At 41.9% G+C, this 20,332-nt stretch overlaps 1 protein-coding gene across 13 annotated transcripts in view; it reads left to right on the plus strand.

Annotated features, from left to right (window-relative positions):
• LOC124152896 (histone-lysine N-methyltransferase 2C-like) overlaps positions 1-16,829 on the plus strand; it is an 89,972-nt gene extending 73,143 nt beyond the window's left edge. For all 13 annotated transcript variants that reach the window (XM_048381838.1, XM_048381839.1, XM_048381840.1 and 10 more), the window contains 12 exons: positions 1,613-1,717; positions 2,483-2,592; positions 3,415-3,658; positions 4,136-4,248; positions 4,696-4,822; positions 5,474-5,636; positions 6,025-6,161; positions 8,307-8,437; positions 8,831-9,008; positions 10,062-10,178; positions 11,173-11,355; positions 12,042-16,829. In XM_048381838.1, coding sequence (XP_048237795.1) covers positions 1,613-1,717; positions 2,483-2,592; positions 3,415-3,658; positions 4,136-4,248; positions 4,696-4,822; positions 5,474-5,636; positions 6,025-6,161; positions 8,307-8,437; positions 8,831-9,008; positions 10,062-10,178; positions 11,173-11,355; positions 12,042-12,134 — 1,701 coding nt within the window. In that variant the 3' untranslated portion in view covers positions 12,135-16,829. The remainder of the gene's footprint in view (positions 1-1,612; positions 1,718-2,482; positions 2,593-3,414; positions 3,659-4,135; positions 4,249-4,695; positions 4,823-5,473; positions 5,637-6,024; positions 6,162-8,306; positions 8,438-8,830; positions 9,009-10,061; positions 10,179-11,172; positions 11,356-12,041) is intronic.
• Positions 16,830-20,332: the final 3,503 nt, after the last annotated feature.

Consider the following 20,332-nt stretch of genomic DNA (forward strand, 5'->3'; position numbering starts at 1 on the left):
AACCTGCTTCTGTCTCTTTCAGCATGGGAGAACGATGCTACTCATCTTTTGATAGGACAGTCCTATTCTCCAGTGATACCCCAAACTGATAGTGCTTATAGTATATGTATACATAAATAGGGTAATAGAGACAGAAGAAACTTAACTGCCCAGGCTATGGCTCCATATTCATTTCTTACAGCAACACCTAAAGACCACACATCTAACTACAACACAATCGACCTGATCAAGTCCATACAATCCTTTGCTCACTTACTGTCATTCCAGACAACCACATGTATACCCCATCTTGTTTTTTCCCTTACATCAGTCAACCATCACTAGTATGAAATATCTTGCTATCCCTGTCCACAGTTGAGTAGTATGTTGGTTGGTTGGTTGGTTTTTATGTTGTTTAAAGCCGCACTCAGCAATATTCCAGCTATATGACAGCGGTCTGTAAATAATTGAGTCCTGACCAGACAATCCAATGATTGATATCACAAGCATCGATCCACGCAATTGGGATAGATGACGTGCATCAACCAAGTCAGCGAGCCTGACCACCCGATCCCGTTAGTCACCTCTTACGAGAATGTGTTGCAGCTAGAGTTATTTGATATTCATATCTTTTATGAGTCCTATGCTAATCATTTGGAGCATGTTATTTCTGAGCCATGTTTATCCATGTTGTCATTTTTATCATCTTCATTATACATAGTCAGTGTTTTGATTTAAATAGGGGCTTTGGGGTACCTAGTAGTTAATGTGTTTGCTTGTCATGCCAAATGCCCGGGTTGGTTTCCCAGCATGGGTACAATATGTGAAGCCTATTTCTGGTGTCCGCAGCCATGATATTGCTGGAATATTGCTAAAAATGGCATAAAACCATGCTCAATTTGATTTAAATACTCCTGTGTCTGGTAACTGATTACCTGGTTTCAGAAATATATGCTGTTGCTTAACCAAGGCAGTAATGTCTGCAACCTTTTGTCTGAGTCCCACATTAACAATTTGACTGAAATCCTGTAAGCGTTAACCAACACCTTCCTAACTTCCTATTGGGATGGTGGAGAAGCCTAGTGGTTAAGGGCTTCGCTTGTCACGCATAAGACCTCGGTTCAATTCCCAACATGGGTACAACGTGTGAAGCTCATTTCTGGTGTTCCACGCGTGATATTGCTGGAATATTGCTAAGAGCAGCGTAAAACCACACTTACTCACTCACTCACTCACTCACTCACTCACTCACTCACTCACTCACTCACTCACTCACTCACTCACTCACTCACTCACTCACTCACTCACTCACTCACTCACTCACTCACTCACTCACTCACTCACTCACTCACTCACTCACTCACTCACTCACTCACTCACTCACTCACTCACTCACTCACTCACTCACTCACTCACTCACTCACTCACTCACTCACTCACTCACTCACTCACTCACTCACTCACTCACTCACTCACTCACTCACTCACTCACTCACTCACTCACTCACTCACTCACTCACTCACTCACTCACTCACTCACTCACTCACTCACTCACTCACTCACTCACTCACTCACTCACTCCAGTAGCCCTGTTGTGTGTGTCCGTGTACATGTTGAGTTGCCATGTTGCAGCCCATGGTCAAGAAGTGGAAGGACATCCGGTGGCAGCGCTGGGACCTCAAGATGCAGGACAGCCTGGGACTGTACCCGACTACACCCGTGAAGGAACTGGATCAGGTACTACCATGGAAGCTTGCTTCATGCTATATGTCATCATTACTTGAAACCCCATAGGCATTCATTCTATGGTCAGAATAGGATGGCAATACATCAGTACTACCTACTTATTGTCAGAGGCTTCAAGGTGTTGTCACGACCCCTAGTGTACAGTACATACAACCTGTGCACTCAAACCAATCCACTCATCGGGTGGTGGATGACCAGACGGTGGAACCACAAATACATACATATATCCGACTCTAACCCGACTGATGTGGTGTCATTGTATCTGTATCAAGCACCAACCTACCTGGTCCATACTTGATTATATACATGCTGCTGTAGCAGGAATACTCCCATCTCCATAAAACTACTTACCAAAACACGTCTCCATTCTTGAGGTACTGACCTCACTATTTACCCAGATCTCTCATGAAAACAGATTATGGGATGGATACGGTATGACGTCGGTCGAGCTCATATGTATTTCATGACTTTGCTGGGCTAGACAGGAATTATTGTTAAAATATTGACACAAATGAATTGATTTCCATTTCATGCAATCACATCATAAAATACATCCCAAGTGGAAAAAAATGACATCAGTACGTTGTAATGTCAGGTTAGTTCAACAATAGAAGTTGTCACAACAGGAGGCTTCTCCATGGATCAAATAAATATCCACAGCATGCATAAATAGTTTTGGAGTCACTATTGCCAAATGCTACCTGTATTACCTGCTTGGTGTTTCGTGTGCCTGCAATGTGATGGTGTGTGCTGCAGATCTGGAGCCGCATGGACATGGTGGTGCACTTCAGCATCGGGAAGGAGGACAAGAGGAACTGCACCTTCTGCCAGGAGCCTGGGGATGGAGACACGGACAGCTCCTCAAGGTAACTCTCTCCTTGCCTTATATAGACTTGTTACAGTAGTGTTTCAGTGCCAGTTGGAACATCGCCCTGTTCAACAAAGCGATCTCAGTGCTACGATAGTCGTAAGTCTATGTTAATGTTAACAATCATCTTAGCGCTTAGATCGCTTTGTGGAACAGGGCCTACATCTGGTTTCAGGATGTGAAGTGTTTACCTATGGGTTAACTGTTTCAATGGGCTTTGGCAAGATATTTCTTTGTGTAGAGTCATGTGTCCTGCTACCAGGATCTGCTTGTTGGAAGCCAGTTTTGCCCAGATTCTTGGTCCCCAGTCAACTTTGTTTGTTTGTTTGTTGTTTAACGCCGCACTAGCTGTATGATGACAGTCTGTAAATAATCGAATCTGGACAACACAATCCTGCGCTTGGCATTATCAATCTATGCGTTTGGGATATGATGACATGCGTCTACCAAGTCTGCGAGCCTGTCCACCCGATACCGATAATCACTTCTTACGACAAGCATTAGTTCTAAAGACCTATTCTAACCTGGAATTTTCACGGGACCCCCATTCAAGTGACACTGTAATAGTGAAAAACAAGCCCTTTTTGTTGGAATATGGGGAAATTGAGAATCTTTTGCTAAAAAATAGAAGGATGATTGGCCTCTGTCATTGGTCATTGACCTGTAAGTTGTAAGCATGACAGTTAATCATCATCGTAATAATCTATTATAGGCGTGGCCATGAAAGGGTTCTTCCTTTCTATCTATGGCTGGGTGTGGTGTACAGTAAATTCAGTATTCTATGTAATATGAATATAACACATAAATGTTTTCATTACAGACTTCTCAACCTGGATGTTGATAAATGGGTGCACCTGAACTGTGCCCTGTGGTCGTACGAGGTGTACGAGACCCTGAACGGAGCTCTGATGAACGTGGAGGTGGCCTTCAAACGAGGAGTGTCCCTGGAGTGTATCGTCTGTGGGAAGCAGGGAGCCACTCTCAGCTGCTTCAAGATCCGGTGTACCCACACATACCATCTCCCGTGTGCCAAGAGGGTGTCCTGCATGTTCTTCCAGGACAAGGTATGTGCTCAGCTGTTGTTTCTCCCTGCTATTGTGTTCACACTATCAAATTATCAAAATGGATTGGGTGGTCCGACTCCGCGACAAACTTGGCTGATTGTGTCACCCACCACATTGGACTGTTCTTTCAGTTACTGTTAACCTGCTTGGTTCAGACTCGATTGTTTACAGGCCACTCAGATGTAGCTGGAAAAACAAAGATCACTTATTCACATTGTGACAAGCTTATTAAGTTACATTGATGTAGTGATGATGTGATATATTCCAGTGCTGTATTCTCCACAGCTAGTACAAGGAAATAATGGTTCTTCATATTTAGGCTGTTGTATCAAGTTTTATTGCCATGAGGTACATGAACTGAGATAATAGTGGTTACATCTCTCATGATGGTCTCTTTGCCAGTGGAAGAGATCAGAGATTGTTCTGTTGTGTGGTTTCCATTGTATCTCCATGTTGTCAGTGTGTCTCTATTCACAGACTCTGCTGTGTCCTGTCCACGCCCCCAAGTCTCCTGTGGAGAATGAGCTGGAGACCCTGGTGGTCCATCGCCGCGTCTACGTCAACCGGGACGAGGACAAGCAGGTGGCCAGGTCAGCATGCCGCCTTTGCATTCCTTAAGTTGTCCATTGGCATGCACCACATTTGCATGCTAGGCTGGAAAATGATCATAATTTGATCCTTGTCCTGTCGTGCTATTTCACAGAAGTTAACATGAGTGCAATGTGTTCCTGTGTGAATTCCAGTTCATGATTGGCCCCTGTATGTAATTGGTACAACAGTGTGTCATCACATTCTGTCATACACTGGTGTGTGGCTTAGATTGGATTATTTTGAAGGCCGCCTTGATGTAGCTCTAATGGTGCTGACACCATTCACTCACTCACTCACAATATGTGCATACTATTCTTGATGTCCATGCCAGAGATATTGCAGCAATTTTTACGTAAATGACATTGCAGACATTTCAGCTAATTTGTACTTCTGTCTCTAGATAATTGATGTCCTTAGATGATGTAATGTGCAACCTGTGTTTGCAGCATGATCCACCAGGATGAAGGAAGCCACACTCTGAGGGTGGGCTCTCTCACCCTCCACAGCATCGGCCAGCTTCTGCCCCACCAGATCCAGACAGGCAGGTTCCACACCAAGGACTACATCTACCCTGTAAGTAGAGACACTTCTACAATGGCCGTGTCATATGTATGGCCACCATTATATGTCTCATATCCTCCACTGAATGTCCCCCATTAAATGTCCTCTGTCACACCTCCTCCGTCAACTGTCCTCCATTACATGTCCTCCATCGACAATCTATCATTAAATGTCATGTCACATGTCCTCCGTAGACTCTCCGCCATTTTAATTGGCCTCATTTCCTTCTTTATTAAATTTCGCTCTTTCGCATGTCCTCATTTAAATGGCCTCTGTCCATGTCCTCCATCAATCGTCCTCCAATAAATGTCCTCTATGTCCTTCAATAAATGTCCTCCATCCACTGTCCTCCATTGAATGTCCTCTGTAACATGTCCTCCAGCAACTGCCCTCGATAAACTGTCCTCTGTCACATTTCCTCTATTAAGTTGCCTCCATCGCTATCCTAATTGTCTAGTGCTTGTAGTAAGCATAGTAATACTGTCACATTATACTGTCAAATATTCCCCATGTAATTAGCATAAGGAGGCCCCATGTTATACGGGAATATATTGCCCAAGGGGTACATAATTGCCATATGATGATGTCACAGAAGCACTGTGTCCTGAGATTTGTTGGGTTTCCATCAATGTGAAAGTTGTGCATGTTGCGGACTATTTCCAGGTTGGCTTCCGCACAAGTCGCTTCTACTGGAGCATGCGGCAGCTGTACAAGCGGTGTCGGTACACCTGCAGCATCTCTGACAATGATGGCATCCCCGAGTTCACCATCAAGATAGAGGAGGAGGGTTACTCGGATACACTCTTCAAGGAGAGCTCTCCCAAAGGTGGGCGTGGTCACAGGGTGACCTTTGTATTGTAACATAGAAATACTTTCTGACTTTTAACTTTCAGTCATGAAACAAAAATATAATCTATTAGCCCTATGCTACAGTGCGTATGTACCGGTTTACTTGAAATTAACATATCCATAACCTACTCTGGCAGAATAGGCTGATCTCAAGTGGATGTGACACTTTGTTGATGGTGTGTCATCATAAGACAATTGCATTTTAGTCATATACACACTACTTGCTATTATTAACATGATACACACTACTTGCTATTATTAACATGTAGAGAGTATGCTAGTCCTTTCTAGTTTCCCCACAAGTTGCTTCGTTGTCCTGCTTGATGTCCTGTGTCATTGTTATATCTATGTTGTTTCTGTTGCAGATGCATGGATGCACATTCTCAAGCCGCTGGAAGATATCCGCCGCGGTGCAGACCTTGTCAAGATGTTCTCCAACTTCATCACCGGCGAGGAGCTATTCGGTCTCACCGAGCCTAATATACTTAAAGTGCTGGAATCGGTAAGTAGCAGGTTACAGTTGGGACACAAGACACTGTAACAGTTGGCTGCAGATTTAGGATACAGTGATCGCTCGCTATTGCGCTCTTCGATAAAGCGCTACTTCGGTTATTACGCGCGATAACGCATGGCTCCCAAAATTTATGTACACTTTTATTACTGAGAGTTTTACACAGACATAATTGTATTGTTGTTCGTTGTTCATTTGCACATAACGCTTCTCATTGCATAATCAACCGTTTATCGCTGAATGGAGTTCTAATAATCTGTTTGAAAACATCCGCGGCAAGTCCCGGAAATACGATTGTTCAACTAGTTAACTTTTCACACTATACATCCTTTGATCTTAGAAGCGCATGCATGCAATAAAAGAGAACCACAAGCGAAGTTTATATTCTTAATTAGTGGGCAATCCAATTTAAGGCTAAACTGTCACACACATGTAGTTGCTGTCACAACACGGCGGTCATTCATTTCGTAATCGCGCTTTCGTAACATCGCCTGTTTTTCCCCATAGTTATAACAAGCGATTTCATTGGATTAAAATTTGTTTCTAATGACGCTTTCTTGCCGAAATCTGCTACAAGTTTCGTGATTGGTCAATTTTGAGCACGTGACCTCAGGCAGCCAAATCAAGCTGTGATACCAAGCTCGTGTTTGATAAATTTCAGAAGTTAGCGAAAGATTTTTTGTTAAATCGTGTTATTCTGAACGTTTTAAGCAGGAAATCACGATATATATTAAAAATATGGAACTTCGCGAATGTATCGTGCTAGGTTACGAGCTGTGACAAAGATTTTTCATGCATATATTTTTGCATTAAACGTTGTGTCCGAGCCGAGAATTCAAGGCGACGAAAGCCGAGATGTCATTTGACTTACATTACACGCGATCGCACGAAACGATGGAAATAATAACTTAGATGTAAGTTTGATTACTTTTAGATATATTTTAGTTGATTTTATTTATCACTTTGTATAATATATTTAAAGATTTGCTTAAAATAGTCTTTATTTTGCTCTTTGACATGTTCGATGCGGACCCGTTGTCGAAATGTGTGTCCGAGAATTTTATTTTCAATAACATCGCGGGAAATAGTGAATAATTTTTTAAGTTATTGATAAAAAATGATAAATTAGAATGGAATACGTATTTCAGACATTGTGAAATATGACAGATTTAATAAATGAATGATATTACAGGTAGATCTAGGTCCATAAAAATATATACTATTTTGACGTGACGTGAGATAAACACATAGGCCTATTGATGATTTGAGATTTGCCGAGCGCGCTCCCCCGCCTCGGCCTCGGTTAAACGGCTCATCGTCTATAACGCCCACCAATTATTTGGACCCCATTGGTAGCGCAATAGCGAGCGATCACTGTATATCATGAACTGTTGTTCATGATTTGTTGTCAGAGATCATTGTCAGTGAGAACTTGATGGGGCATGCATGGAAGAATAAATCCCCAGTACCACATGCATGTTGTAGAAGGGGGCTAGACCAGTACCACATGCATGTCGAAGAAGGCAGCTAGACCCACATGCATGTCGTGGAAGGCGGCTAGACCAGTACCACATGCATGTTGTAGAAGGCGGCTAGACCAGTACCACATGCATGTCGAAGAAGGCAGCTAGACCCACATGCATGTCGTGGAAGGCGGCTAGACCAGTACCACATGCATGTCGTGGAAGGCGGCTAGACCAGTACCACGTGCATGTCGTGGAAGGCGGCTAGACCAGTACCACATGCATGTCGTGGAAGGCAGCTAGACCAGTACCACATGCATGTCGTGGAAGGCGGCTAGACCAGTACCACATGCATGTCGTGGAAGGCGGCTAGACCATCACTACCAGATAGTGTGTTGTCCTACTCAAAAGGTGGAGTTTGCTCCCAACTGACTAGTGGTTAGAGTGAGCATGCTGCATTTCATCACCGGCTGTCATGATGTAGCTGTAATATTGCAGACCATACACATCTTGGACAGAACACTATGCTGTTCGTTTCCATATCGGAATGGGAAGTAGTTTGTGAAGGTGTTATGTCCCCTGCTGTGGTGGTGATGCAGTGCAGTCTTTGATCTCTCGTCCCACATCTGTGATTCCTGATTAGTGTGTTGATATGCTTGTTTGCCTGTTTCAGCTGCCAGGAACAGATCTCCTTGGCAACTACTGTTTCCGCTATGGCCGCTCACCTCTCATCGAAATGCCGCTGGCCATCAACCCAACAGGATGTGCCAGGACTGAACCCAAGCTTAGAACACACTTCAAACGGTAGGAGAATAATCCTTCCCTTCATGTGATGTCGACCTGTGAAGATCCGGCGTAGAATAGGTCTTCAGCATCCCATGCTCGCCATAAAAGGCGACTATGCTTGTCGTAAGAGGCGACTAACGGGCGGGTGGTCAGGCTCGCTGACTTTGTTGATGCATGTCATCTATCCCAATTGCATGGATCGATGCTCATGATGTCAATCACTGGATTGTCTAAATTCAGACTTGATTATTTACAGACTGTCGTCATATAGCTGGAATATCTGCTCAGTGCGGCGTTAAACAACAAACAAACAATGACTACCTCTGCGTTATCCTCCCAGAATATGGTGACATGCCATTAAAATACTGTTAACAAAGTCCTCACTGACACTTTGACCGTTCGTGTTTGTAGCCGCCCTCACACCCTCCAGTCCAGCAACTCCCGGTCCCTCCCGACCACGGTGACAGGAGTGACGGGAGACGTCAATTCACCCTACATGAAGCAGTTTGTACATTCCAAGTCCCAGCAGTATCGCCGACTCAAGACGGAATGGAAGACCAACGTCTTCCTCGCCAGATCAGGAATTCAGGTAACTACATCTCTTGTAGAATGATCAGAAAGAGATAGTTGGAACTGAAAGGTTCACAGTTCTACCTGCTCTTTCTGTATGAAAACATTTTTTTCTTGGCCATTGGGGAACCTAGTGGTTCGACATTTTTGGACAATGCTTACCAGAGGGGTACAATTTATAAGATACTTGTGTCCTTTAGTTCATTAAGAACATGTCTGCTAGTCACTTAATAAACAGTTGGCGGTTTTGGGTATTTAGTGGCCTACAATAGCAACATCATCCTTTAGTAAGATCGTACACTGTATGCATCGGCGAAGTGGTACAGTTCAGCTCTTGTGTTGGACTAACATACAACTGTCCTACTTTCTCTTACATTGATGCACATGTCTTCTCACACTTGTCTTGTACCCCATGGGGATTTGGGGTTAGAATTGGTCATCAGCAACCCATGCTTGCCGAAAGAGTAGGCCTACCAATGAAAACCAGCAGAAAGCCATCAAAGTATGGAATATTTACACACTTTAAGTACAAACAGCCTCATAAATTCCAAACAAAACACAATCCTCATAACGTGTGCATAATGTAATGATTTAATCCCACCACGGTATCAATGGAACCAAACACAGTAAATCATGTTTTCATTGGTCGGCCTGAAGAGGCGGTTTAGTGGATTGGATGTTGTGACTCGGTGTCTTGGTTGATTGTGTGTCATCATACTTGATATCATGGTTGGTTGCTCTTTAAATTGATCAGTGGATTATCTGGTTCAGACCCATTTTTTTATGGGTTACTGTGATATTGCAAGAGATGTTTGTGTCACTTTGCATCTATAATAAATCTGGTGGTGGGATCGCCTGCTGGTTGAAGATTTACTCCTCACATGGAAGGTCAAGCTGTATCACCACGTGGGTACAACGGGCTTCCTTCGAGCCAAATAGGTGGAACATTTCTGAATGTATCTTAAGACTCTACTTGAACGCACCTACTCGGTGCCTCTCCATTTGTCCCTCCCTCACTACTCCGTGCCCCTCTCACTCTCTTCTCACTGTGTTGACTACGACTTGTTTCCAGGGTTTGGGTCTGTTTGCTGCCCGCGACCTTGAGAAGCACACAATGGTGATTGAATACATCGGGGACCTCATCCGGAACGAGGTAGCCAACCGACGGGAAAAGGTGTATGAAGATCAGGTAGGTGTCCGCAGAAGGAAAAGCAAGTAAATTGTTAGATCACCTGACTGCAAGTCAAGTTGTCCATCCATCTGTTGTCATCTTTTGCTTTTTTGCCATCTCACATCAAAGGTGACTGTGGAGCTGACACAGCATGAATAATCCCAGCTATTGTTGGCGGTATTCAGATCCAGTTTTAGAAATCCTTTAATCGTATTAATCGACCATCTTTTTTCAAAATATATGAAAATTTGGCATGGGTGTTGTTAGTGGGGCAATATTACAAATTTTGACCATTACTCAACCTTTACAGCATAACAGGTGGTGTCAAGTGAAAATACTGTCGGGGGTAATTACATTTTGAAGTAGGTGCAAAATTGGAAAACCAATTCTTAGTCCCCACGCGAACACATCAGCCTGCCACTATGTTTCATCATTTTACTGGCATAAGTTGATAGGTTTTTGCTTATATTTCAAATGGAAACCAGACTTTACTTCTAAAAGACTTGTTCGAGTGTCAGCACATGAGGTTATCAGAAGGATGGCTCTGGCAAAGTTTCACCATCCTACACCCTTGGATATAGGAGAAAATATAAAAATAGGTTCAAGTAGGCCCTAACCATCCACGAAAAGGCTGACCTGCAATTGCCAGTATGATTAGTGTGTCCATTACTCTTTGCCTGGTCCAGGCCAAAACAGCCATTGCTTCGGCCATTGAGGCAAAGACTATGGAACTACAGCATGTCAAAAAGGGGTTAGTTGAACGGTACATAACGCTGTGACCCCCAGTAAGACAGACCCTGCAGTTGAAAGACTTTTCCACTTTTATCATGCTCTTAGATATCTTCTCTGATACTCCTTAAGTGATGAAGGCCAGACTTGGCAGAGATGTCGAAGATACAGTATTGATAAAATATTACATGTCTGTGGAATGATGTTTTTTGTACTTGACTTCAGGTTTGATTACATATGTATAGAAACATCTTGTTCTGACTTGTGTCCATCCATGTTTCAGAACCGTGGTGTGTACATGTTCCGCATTGATTGTGACATTGTCATCGACGCTACGATGGCGGGTGGCCCTGCCAGATACATCAACCATTCCTGCGCCCCCAACTGTGTGGCTGAGGTCGTTCCCTTCGAAAAAGAGAGCAAGATCATCATCATCACCAGCCGTCGCCTTGCCAAGGGCGAGGAGGTGAGGGGCACCTGCTTAACAGCATACTTAGGATAAACCAACCTTAAGATTAAATCCCCTTTGTTGTAGAAGAAATATAGCAATTGTGGTTTCAAATCCCTGGTTCGCCCCAGTTATGTTTCTAGGTTTGTCAGCACCATACAGGGGCTAGTGGGTTTCACCTGTGGTAAACGTTGGAGACCTGCATCACTTTCCTCCCACATTAAGCTGACAGGCCGTTATATAACTGGAATACTGTTGAAAGCAGTGTTAAACCCAAGTCACACTCACACTCACTCACTAACTTTGTATAGTCATCAGATATAATGTACCGTATTCGACCCAATAAGCGCCCCCCCCCCCGGTTCCGTCAATTTATATAGTAATTATTTCGTTTTAAATGAAAATTGTCCAGGAACCGAGGTTTCCGGATATTTGAAGTCCGTATAAGGGGAGCATGACTGTATTCTGTTTATTTTAGATATTTGTGACTTAAGGCTTACTGATGAATTTACGCCAATTTGACTCTGAATTGGTCCCAATAAGTGCCCACCCCTTCTGTCTTTATTTTAAGCGCCCTGGGCGCTTATTGGGTCGAATACGGTATCTGTATAAGTGAAACAGTAGGGTCTTTTTACGAGTATTGAACACTTTAGCTAACTTTTTCACATCTATTCTTGAGTTTTATGTAATCCTTTCCTTTTCAGCTGACGTACGACTACAAGTTTGACTTTGAAGATGACCAGCACAAAATACCATGTAATTGTGGAGCCCATGGATGTCGCAAGTGGATGAACTAGCTGTTGTCTCTCCAGCAGTTGGTCACATGAATGGCCACATTTCATCCAATCTTTATTGAGATTCTCTACTTAAACTGACCATTGACAACCTGGAAAGATTGTTACACAAGGATTGAATTGACATTGAGATGAATTTTATAGCAAATGAGATATAAGTAATGTTTAAAATTCTGGATGCTTGATCTACCATAGTTTTTTATAGGCATGTAGTGGCCTGACCAAGGCGTGAACCAATCTTGTTACTAATATATCTGTCATTATTGCCAGTACACTGGCATAGTAGCAGTAGATCGTTATGACATATGCAAGAGGAAGGACAGGCTGTCGAGGCTTGTCCGGGGCTATATGAACATGTTGTCATATATGCCCCTGGATATTACTAGTCATATACATAGCATATCTGTTAAACAGGATTACAGTATATTTTTCTAGTTTGTGTTTGTGATATTCTCAGATAAACTGTGTCTTTCTTGTTGATTTGCCATACTTTGGAATGCAGATTTTAGATGGATATATGAATGATATGATTTATTACTCTGATTCTTAAGAGTCTTTTTTTTGTGTAACATTTTAATGTAGTATTGGTGTTAAGAAAGTAGTTTTTTATTGCCTTAATTGCTAGTTAGCATAGAAAAGGAAGCTTGTGTTCACTTAAAGTTTGGTTTCTGTAGACGATTGCAGCATTGGAACAAATGTAGGTGACGGGGGCATTGAAGTGCCCCAGTTGTGTATATACTTAGACTATCATAGTGAATCTTATCATATGCACAATAAAGAATGTGCATAATTGTTACTTATTGAACTATGCCAAATGACCATTTTGACATAATCAACTGTGAAGATATGTACATACTTTGATATACAACATGTATCATTAGTGGAATGGTATTGACTATTCTGTGAGAGCCTCGCGCACCAGCTAGCAGTGAGCTTTAACTTTAGCTGGCTGGAGGAGACGATCGCTGTTTGTATATATTGTGCAAGAATCCATAGTCCTTAAGTTATTTCATGATGCATTATCTCTCATGTTCAAGGAACATGCACAGTTTAATAAGATGTGCTTGTGTCACATTGTTGTTGTTGTATTTCATGGTACGTTACGATGCATTGTGTTGTATTATCACTGTGAAGACAACATCTTGTACTGATAGTACACATGCACTCAGATGTGTTTTTTGATGATAACAATGTCTTTGTTTAATGACACTGTTTGTGATGACTCTGACTACATACACCATATGTGACGACACTGTCTGCATACACCGTTTGTGACGACACTGTCTTCATAAAATCCATTTGTGGTAACACTGTCTGCAAGCACTGTTTGTGACCACACTGTCAAAACACTGTTCGTGACGACACTGTCTACACACACTGTTTGTGACGACACTGTCTACACACACTGTTTGTGACGACACTGTCTACACACACTGTTCGTGACGACACTGTCTACACACACTGTTCGTGACGACACTGTCTACACACACTGTTTGTGACGACACTGTCTTCATACACCGTTTGTGACGACACTGTCTTCATAAAGTGATTACATTGACACTGTTTGATAATTTCCTGTACATGCACATCCACTACTGCTGCTGTTATGTAGACAAGTGTGTGTACAATCTGTGGCGTGAGGAGGTTTACCCTCCCCCCAGCAGAGACGAACTTGTGTCCTTCGACACAAGCCTGGTACAGGACTGTATCGTGTTGTACAGAACGGAAGTAGAGTGAAAGCGTTTACCCTCCCCCCAACAGAGACGAACGTGTGTCCTTCGACACAAGCCTTGTACATCACTGTATTGTGTTGTACAGAGCGGAAGTAGAGTGAAAGTGTTAAACCTCCCCCCAGCAGAAACGACCTTGTGTCCATCGACACAAACCTGGTACAGCACTGTATCGTGTTGTACAGAGCGGAACTAGAGTGAAAGCGTGAAACCATTGTGAATAGGAAGTGATGTATGTATGTATGTATTTAGAGTGAAGGAGTAGGATGAGCAACAGAGCCTGACATGCACTATCTATCTCAGTCTGTTCATGAGCAATAACCAGTGCTGCACTCAGCAGCGTGAAAATAAACCTTTACACTTTTGTTGATGTAGTCGGATATGAGGTATTAATGTCTGATGTTTCCTATGTACTTCTGTTTGAGAAGGTCTGTCACTGTAAATAATGCTCCATTATGACAGTCTCTTCTACTCGCATACCCATCTCATTGTAGATACTCATAATTTTTTAGTACTAGCTCATCATTCAGAAGTTTGTCTTGTCCCCGGTCAACCAAGCATGTCTCAGTACTGCAGGCCTATCATCATGTGCTGTTTATGTAGGAGAATTAATGATCTTTTTGTACCGAAACAGCGTGTGTGTATTCCATACCTGTGTATACATATGGAATCCATTGTATATAGGGCCGCTGTGACCGTAAGGCATGGAGTTGTCCTGCTGTACAGCTATGTGAGTGGCCGTGTCTACCCAGCTGTACAGCCATGTATATTTCCCATTGTGTAGCATTGTATATAACATCCAGCACAATCAACTTGCAAAGTGTTCATAGACATACTCTGTCAAAATTTGCCAATATTGTTCTCTTCCATTGAATCATTTTATAGAATTTTTAAGGATTTTTTAAATCAACTTTGCATTTTGTCCTTCCCTCAAGTTGAATATGAAGCATTCAGTATTTTTCATACCTCGTATACATCCATGTGAAGTTGGTGCAGATTGGTTCCTGTCACAGCGTTACATTTATTATCATGCTTTCAATCTTCATGTTATTTTTTGTCCATTATCATGTATTATACCACTTAATGAGATATTTCCTGGTCAGGTTGTAGGTAGTGCTTCTTATGCAGGGAAGCCGCATTTACCAGCCCCATCTGCGTCATTTAGCTTCACTTGAGAATTAATTGCAATGATTATAAATATAATGATTTGCTGTACAATTGGATCATAATGGATTGTTATATAGCATTGGAAAAGTGTTGTACCTGAACCATTCCACCTCTCACAGGTACTTGATGCCAAAATTTTAAAATAAAACAAATATTTCATATGCGTTTTATAGTGTTTGGATTTGTAGCCCATTAGCTATTGGATGGGCTGGATTTCAATAGCTGTAATTCCTGTAAATATTAATGAAATCATTAACATTTTTCACTAATAAGCTTATCTGCCTCGGTTCTTCTAAGTCGGCTGGCATCATATCGTTTTGCGTTTTAGTTTTTTTGACATGAAGTACCTGTTTCCCAGATCCAGCCAGTCCTGGTGATCTTGCAGCTACTGCTACCGTAAGTTGCTACTTCAACACTTGTGGTGGGGTATCAGTAGGATGACTGCTGGCTGGCTTGTTTTCACTGACAGAGGAAGCTGGCTATGCCTTGTCTCAAGTCCCTCCCCCCTCCTCGGCTCGGCCTCATCTCTGTGTTTTCACATCTGTTTATTTATTCCAAGGGTGGGGGGGATTTGGCAAGATGTACTCCGACTGCAGGGAACTTCACAGTAGGAGGTTTTCATGCTTGAAAACAATGGAAACACTTTCAGGTTCTGAATTTGAAAGACATTGAAGACATTAATTTACAGATTCTCAATTTGAAAGACATCAATTTGCAGATTCTTCATTTGAAAGACATTAATTTGCAGATTCTCGATTTGAAAGACATTAATTTGAGGATTCTCAATTTGTAAGACATCAATTTGCAGATTCTGAATTAATTGGCTTATGTTTTATTACCCTGAAAGATTGTGTTTGTTTTCCAGTATGTGTGAGGCTATCGGTACATGTTGTCGGGTTGAGCCTACCAAGGGACTCGGACAAATGGTTAGCTTTTTTTATAGGCAGCATTCGGTTCATTAATGTTTGGAGGCATAACTGTTGTTTTTGTGCTTTAAAACAGTGTGTATGTTTTGCATAGTTGTTGCAAATAAAGTTTCAGACCACCACACAAGCATTAGTTAATCATCAAAAATTAGTTCAAACCTGGGTTTGAAACTTCTAAAATATTTTTACCAGTTTGTAATGTTTTCTGATAGGAAGGTATCTGGTTACTGTAAGCACACAGTGATTTGGAGTCCTGGTATGTCACCTCTCAGTAGATCTGAATTTAGGCTGATGTCACCTCTGTCTTATCTGGTCAATGACAAACAACTGATTTATATATTTTGTATTTTAGTTTAGGTGATTTCCCGCCTATTTTGTTAATTGGTGTTATGGTATGGATAATGAATTCCCTAATTTATTACCTTGGACATATTTGTACACTAACATGGTGACCATGGTTACCAGGCTACACCTGTCTTTTCTTCAAGGGTGATTGTAATTAGTCTTATAGGTAGCAACTAGCTTTATTAAACAATTCTAATACTTTTGAAACTTTGATTATTTAACATCAAATACATTTAATACATCTATTTTTTGGGTTTTCTTTCATAAGATTTGAAACTACTTTTCCTTGCTGTCCACTGTTATATTTGTGGATGTATTGGACGTCCACCCTGATCTCACAATGCTGAAGCTTGATCTGTGAACTGGGGGTGTGGCTGTTGTTGGCCACTCCCCCTGCCTGTGAACAGAGTGTTGGATGGTCTAGTGAGTGATTGACATGTGTCAACAGTGTGTCATGCTATTCTTGTGTTGAGTGTTATGTAAAGTCATTGTAAATAAACATGATCATCTCAGGTCAGTGAATATTGAAACTGTATTTGTTGTAAGTGACTGGTCATTTATTGCATGACCCTCCCTGAAAAGAATTGCAAAATATTTTAAGATGTCCTTTTTACCAAGACCTTCACCAAATATGTCTATTAAGTTTTATGACCCTCACCAAGAAGCCATCATATTTTTGGGGTGACCTTTCCCAGATTCTCTCTGCACTCGGGAAATGGGCCTGCTTTAAAGTTGTCCGAACGTGGTATACGAAGGCGATTTTTGACAATGAGGACATCCATCCGTCCATCCGCTTTTTCCAAATGGACCGGGAAAATCCATTTTCCATATCACGAGGTGAAAGGACAAGGTCACGACAAAAAAGAAACCCAGTTAAAGTGACATTGAATGACGTTCACATTAGTCACAGTACACAACCGATATGGATGTTATTCCATGTCAAGTTATAATTGAATGTAACCAAGTTTTACACATGCTAACTCGACCGCCTCTGTGGTCTAGTGGCCACGTCATACCAGAAGACGTAAAAAATGTTATTTGTTAGTACTCTCGGCATTAATGGGTTAAAACAAAGACTGGTTGTCTCTAGTCGGTATACTGTGTCTGAGTGGGCTAGCACTATAAAATCGGCATTAGTCCGGAGTAGTACACGCAGCAACGCACACACGCACGCACCACCCCCATCATATCATATACCTATATATGGCCTTTTACATGTGCGATGGAGACGGTCATATCACTGGGGTGTACTAACCAGACTTGTTAATGCATTTTGAATGGGCGATCCATACAAGCCCGGATGGTAAGAAATTAGAGTTACGTCCCTTTGTGCGTCGTCTACTCATCTTGCTTTTCCAAACAAGGTGATAATGTTTTGCATTCACTTGCAAATCGATATATTTTACAATTTTGTGTTATGGCTTATGATAAAAAGGTTATTATATGGAAGTTTTTGTCGGCCTTCTGGCTGATATGGGGGTCTCGGGTTGACATGGGGTATGATATGAAAACTACCATATAACCTCTCTGTTCACGATACACAGGGTCACAAAAAGCAACATGTTTACGAGAAAGGAAAATGATTAAACAATATTCAATATTAAAATAGTCTGATACTGTTAGTGTTGGTGTACTGCTTTGGTGTTGTCTGATGTGGGAAAATGTGTACTCCCATATAAATGGACATCATTAGCATCGTTAGATCATCTAAAAACGAGTCCTTCCAGGGATTCATTGTATGTTGCATGTAGCTGTCTAGTGATGAGTAAAATATTTCGTGTCCAATATGAATATAATAATACCCACTTTGATTTCACGATTTTAAATAATGTAAATGATGTGATATATATATGTAGTGATAATATGTAAATGGCAGTCATCGATTGCTTTTTGTCTCGTTTGCGTTCTTTAAAACTGCATCACCTATTGATATTGATATTGTTACTTATATGCTTAAGGCAGCATCGCCACCAGGTGTCTGTCCATCTGAATCTTCTGAGGGGGTAATTTCTCCGTTACACGCATAGGAAAGTATGAATAATCCTTCATATATCGGGCATGTTACGCGTTTCAGGAAGTATTTTTCCCAAAGAAATTTACACCTGATTAAGTCTACTGGTCAATGGGGAACATTATATTGTGTTTGAACAAACAGGATTTATAAATTGATGTAAGGATACGGAATATTTCCACATCATTACAGTTTGGCCTTCACGCCGTGGAGGTTCACACTCCAATGAACTCACACAAAGTGGAAGTCAATTCTTATTTGAATGAAAACAAAATAATTATGGTTTAATCGATAAAGGCAATCAATAACTAGCTGTGACGAAACAAAAACAGAGTTATTCTTAAAAAACAACCGCAATGATGAATGACGTCAGCTCGTCGATGATATAACGAAAAAATATTAGTGAGTGAGTTAATGCTTTACGTCACATCGGCAATATTCCAGCCATATCGTGACGAAAAAATATTAAAGTTATTTAGGAAAGATTGAAATACAAACATATATGAGGACACGCCCACTGTGTCCTAAGGTTAGTGTAGGAACGCAGTATCGGCACATTATATTGAAACAATCGAAGGTGAGTCTGGTTGAACATTGTTGGATGACGTCAGTTAAAGGACAAATCCATTTGTCAAAATGAAAACTTTACTTGAAAATGTTTATTGTTTATCGCCGTTTTTATTATAGTTAAATATTTCTTGAGTTGAATATCATGATATTTAATAATATGATGTCAGACTGACCTAGTGAAATACGTTCTCGTGATTGTCATTAAGGATTCATACGAGCAACTAGTTGTTTTTGAGTGACAGCCGTATTGCATCTTCCCGAGGCAAGAGAGTTAACTGACTTTAATAAGTCGAACTTAGCTGGAATTCCTGGGCTCGATCGTAGCGCCACCAGTAGTTATTATGAGTTATATCCCTTCTGAGCCTCTCCTATGGACCAATCCGATTCCATCACTTGCATTTGTTTCAAACAAAATGGTGGCGCCCAGTCAAGACGATCTGATCGATAATCAAAATCTATATTGTGATAAAACGAGTCTTACATCGCGAACTGCATCAAATCACGCGAGCACCTTGATTAAAAACATGAAAAAGTTTGGAAAATATCTGTTGACAACTAGTTGGCGGTGCACATGTTTTGCAAATCCTGCAATCGACCGAAATCTGCACGACAGTTTACGAACCGGATTTCGATTTCGTTGCGAGATTTTGATTGGACTATGCATAGACTCTTTAGTCCAGCCAAAATGTAACTCCATAATACTGGGTGGAAACTGGACTTTTATCGTCAGTTAACTCTCTTGCCTCGGGAAGCTGGCCGTATTGATGGTCAAAACGTCTTGTCGTACAATGCAATGGTCAACTGTTATAACCAAAGGAATAAGACTGTCCAAGCACTGAACCCCGTAGCACACCGGCCTCTGATGACCTGTGTAAGACTCCCTGTAATAATAACGATCTGATACATTGCATACGTACTCGCATATTTGGGGTATTTGGCCCAGTCGTGTTTGGCGCCGCAGTTTGCTGTGCAGAGTTGCGTCCCTTGGGCGTCTCGGTTCACCCTGATTACGTTTGTCAGCACCATACCTGTGCTTGTGGGTTTTACCAAAGTGGTAAACGTTTAAGACTCACTCGCCTGGATAAGGTACCTGCTCTCTTTACAATACTGGTTCGAGGACATCTCTTGTTGGACAGCTGCATATTCCAGCGTTAACGTTGTGGGTTGAAGTTTCGCCTGTGACGTCCGCTGTTGTCACTTGCTTACAAATGCCGCCTCCGTGGTGTGGTGGTAGAGCGTCCGCCCGGAGAGCGAAAGGCCCGGGGTCCGACCCCCGACCGCGTCATACCAAAAGACATTAAAAAATGGTACTTGTTGTTGCCCTGCCTGGCGCTCGGCATTAAGGGGCAAAAACAAGGACACACACGCACGCGCGTCCGCATGCAATATGTTTGGTGGGTTGGACCATCTCGTGGAAGGTCAGGCCTATACGTACTTGGGGATGCAGATTAG

The sequence above is a fragment of the Haliotis rufescens genome, unplaced genomic scaffold (genome assembly GCF_023055435.1).
Source record: "Haliotis rufescens isolate VD_foot unplaced genomic scaffold, xgHalRufe1.0.p SCAF_4, whole genome shotgun sequence".
Lineage (NCBI taxonomy): Eukaryota > Metazoa > Mollusca > Gastropoda > Lepetellida > Haliotidae > Haliotis > Haliotis rufescens.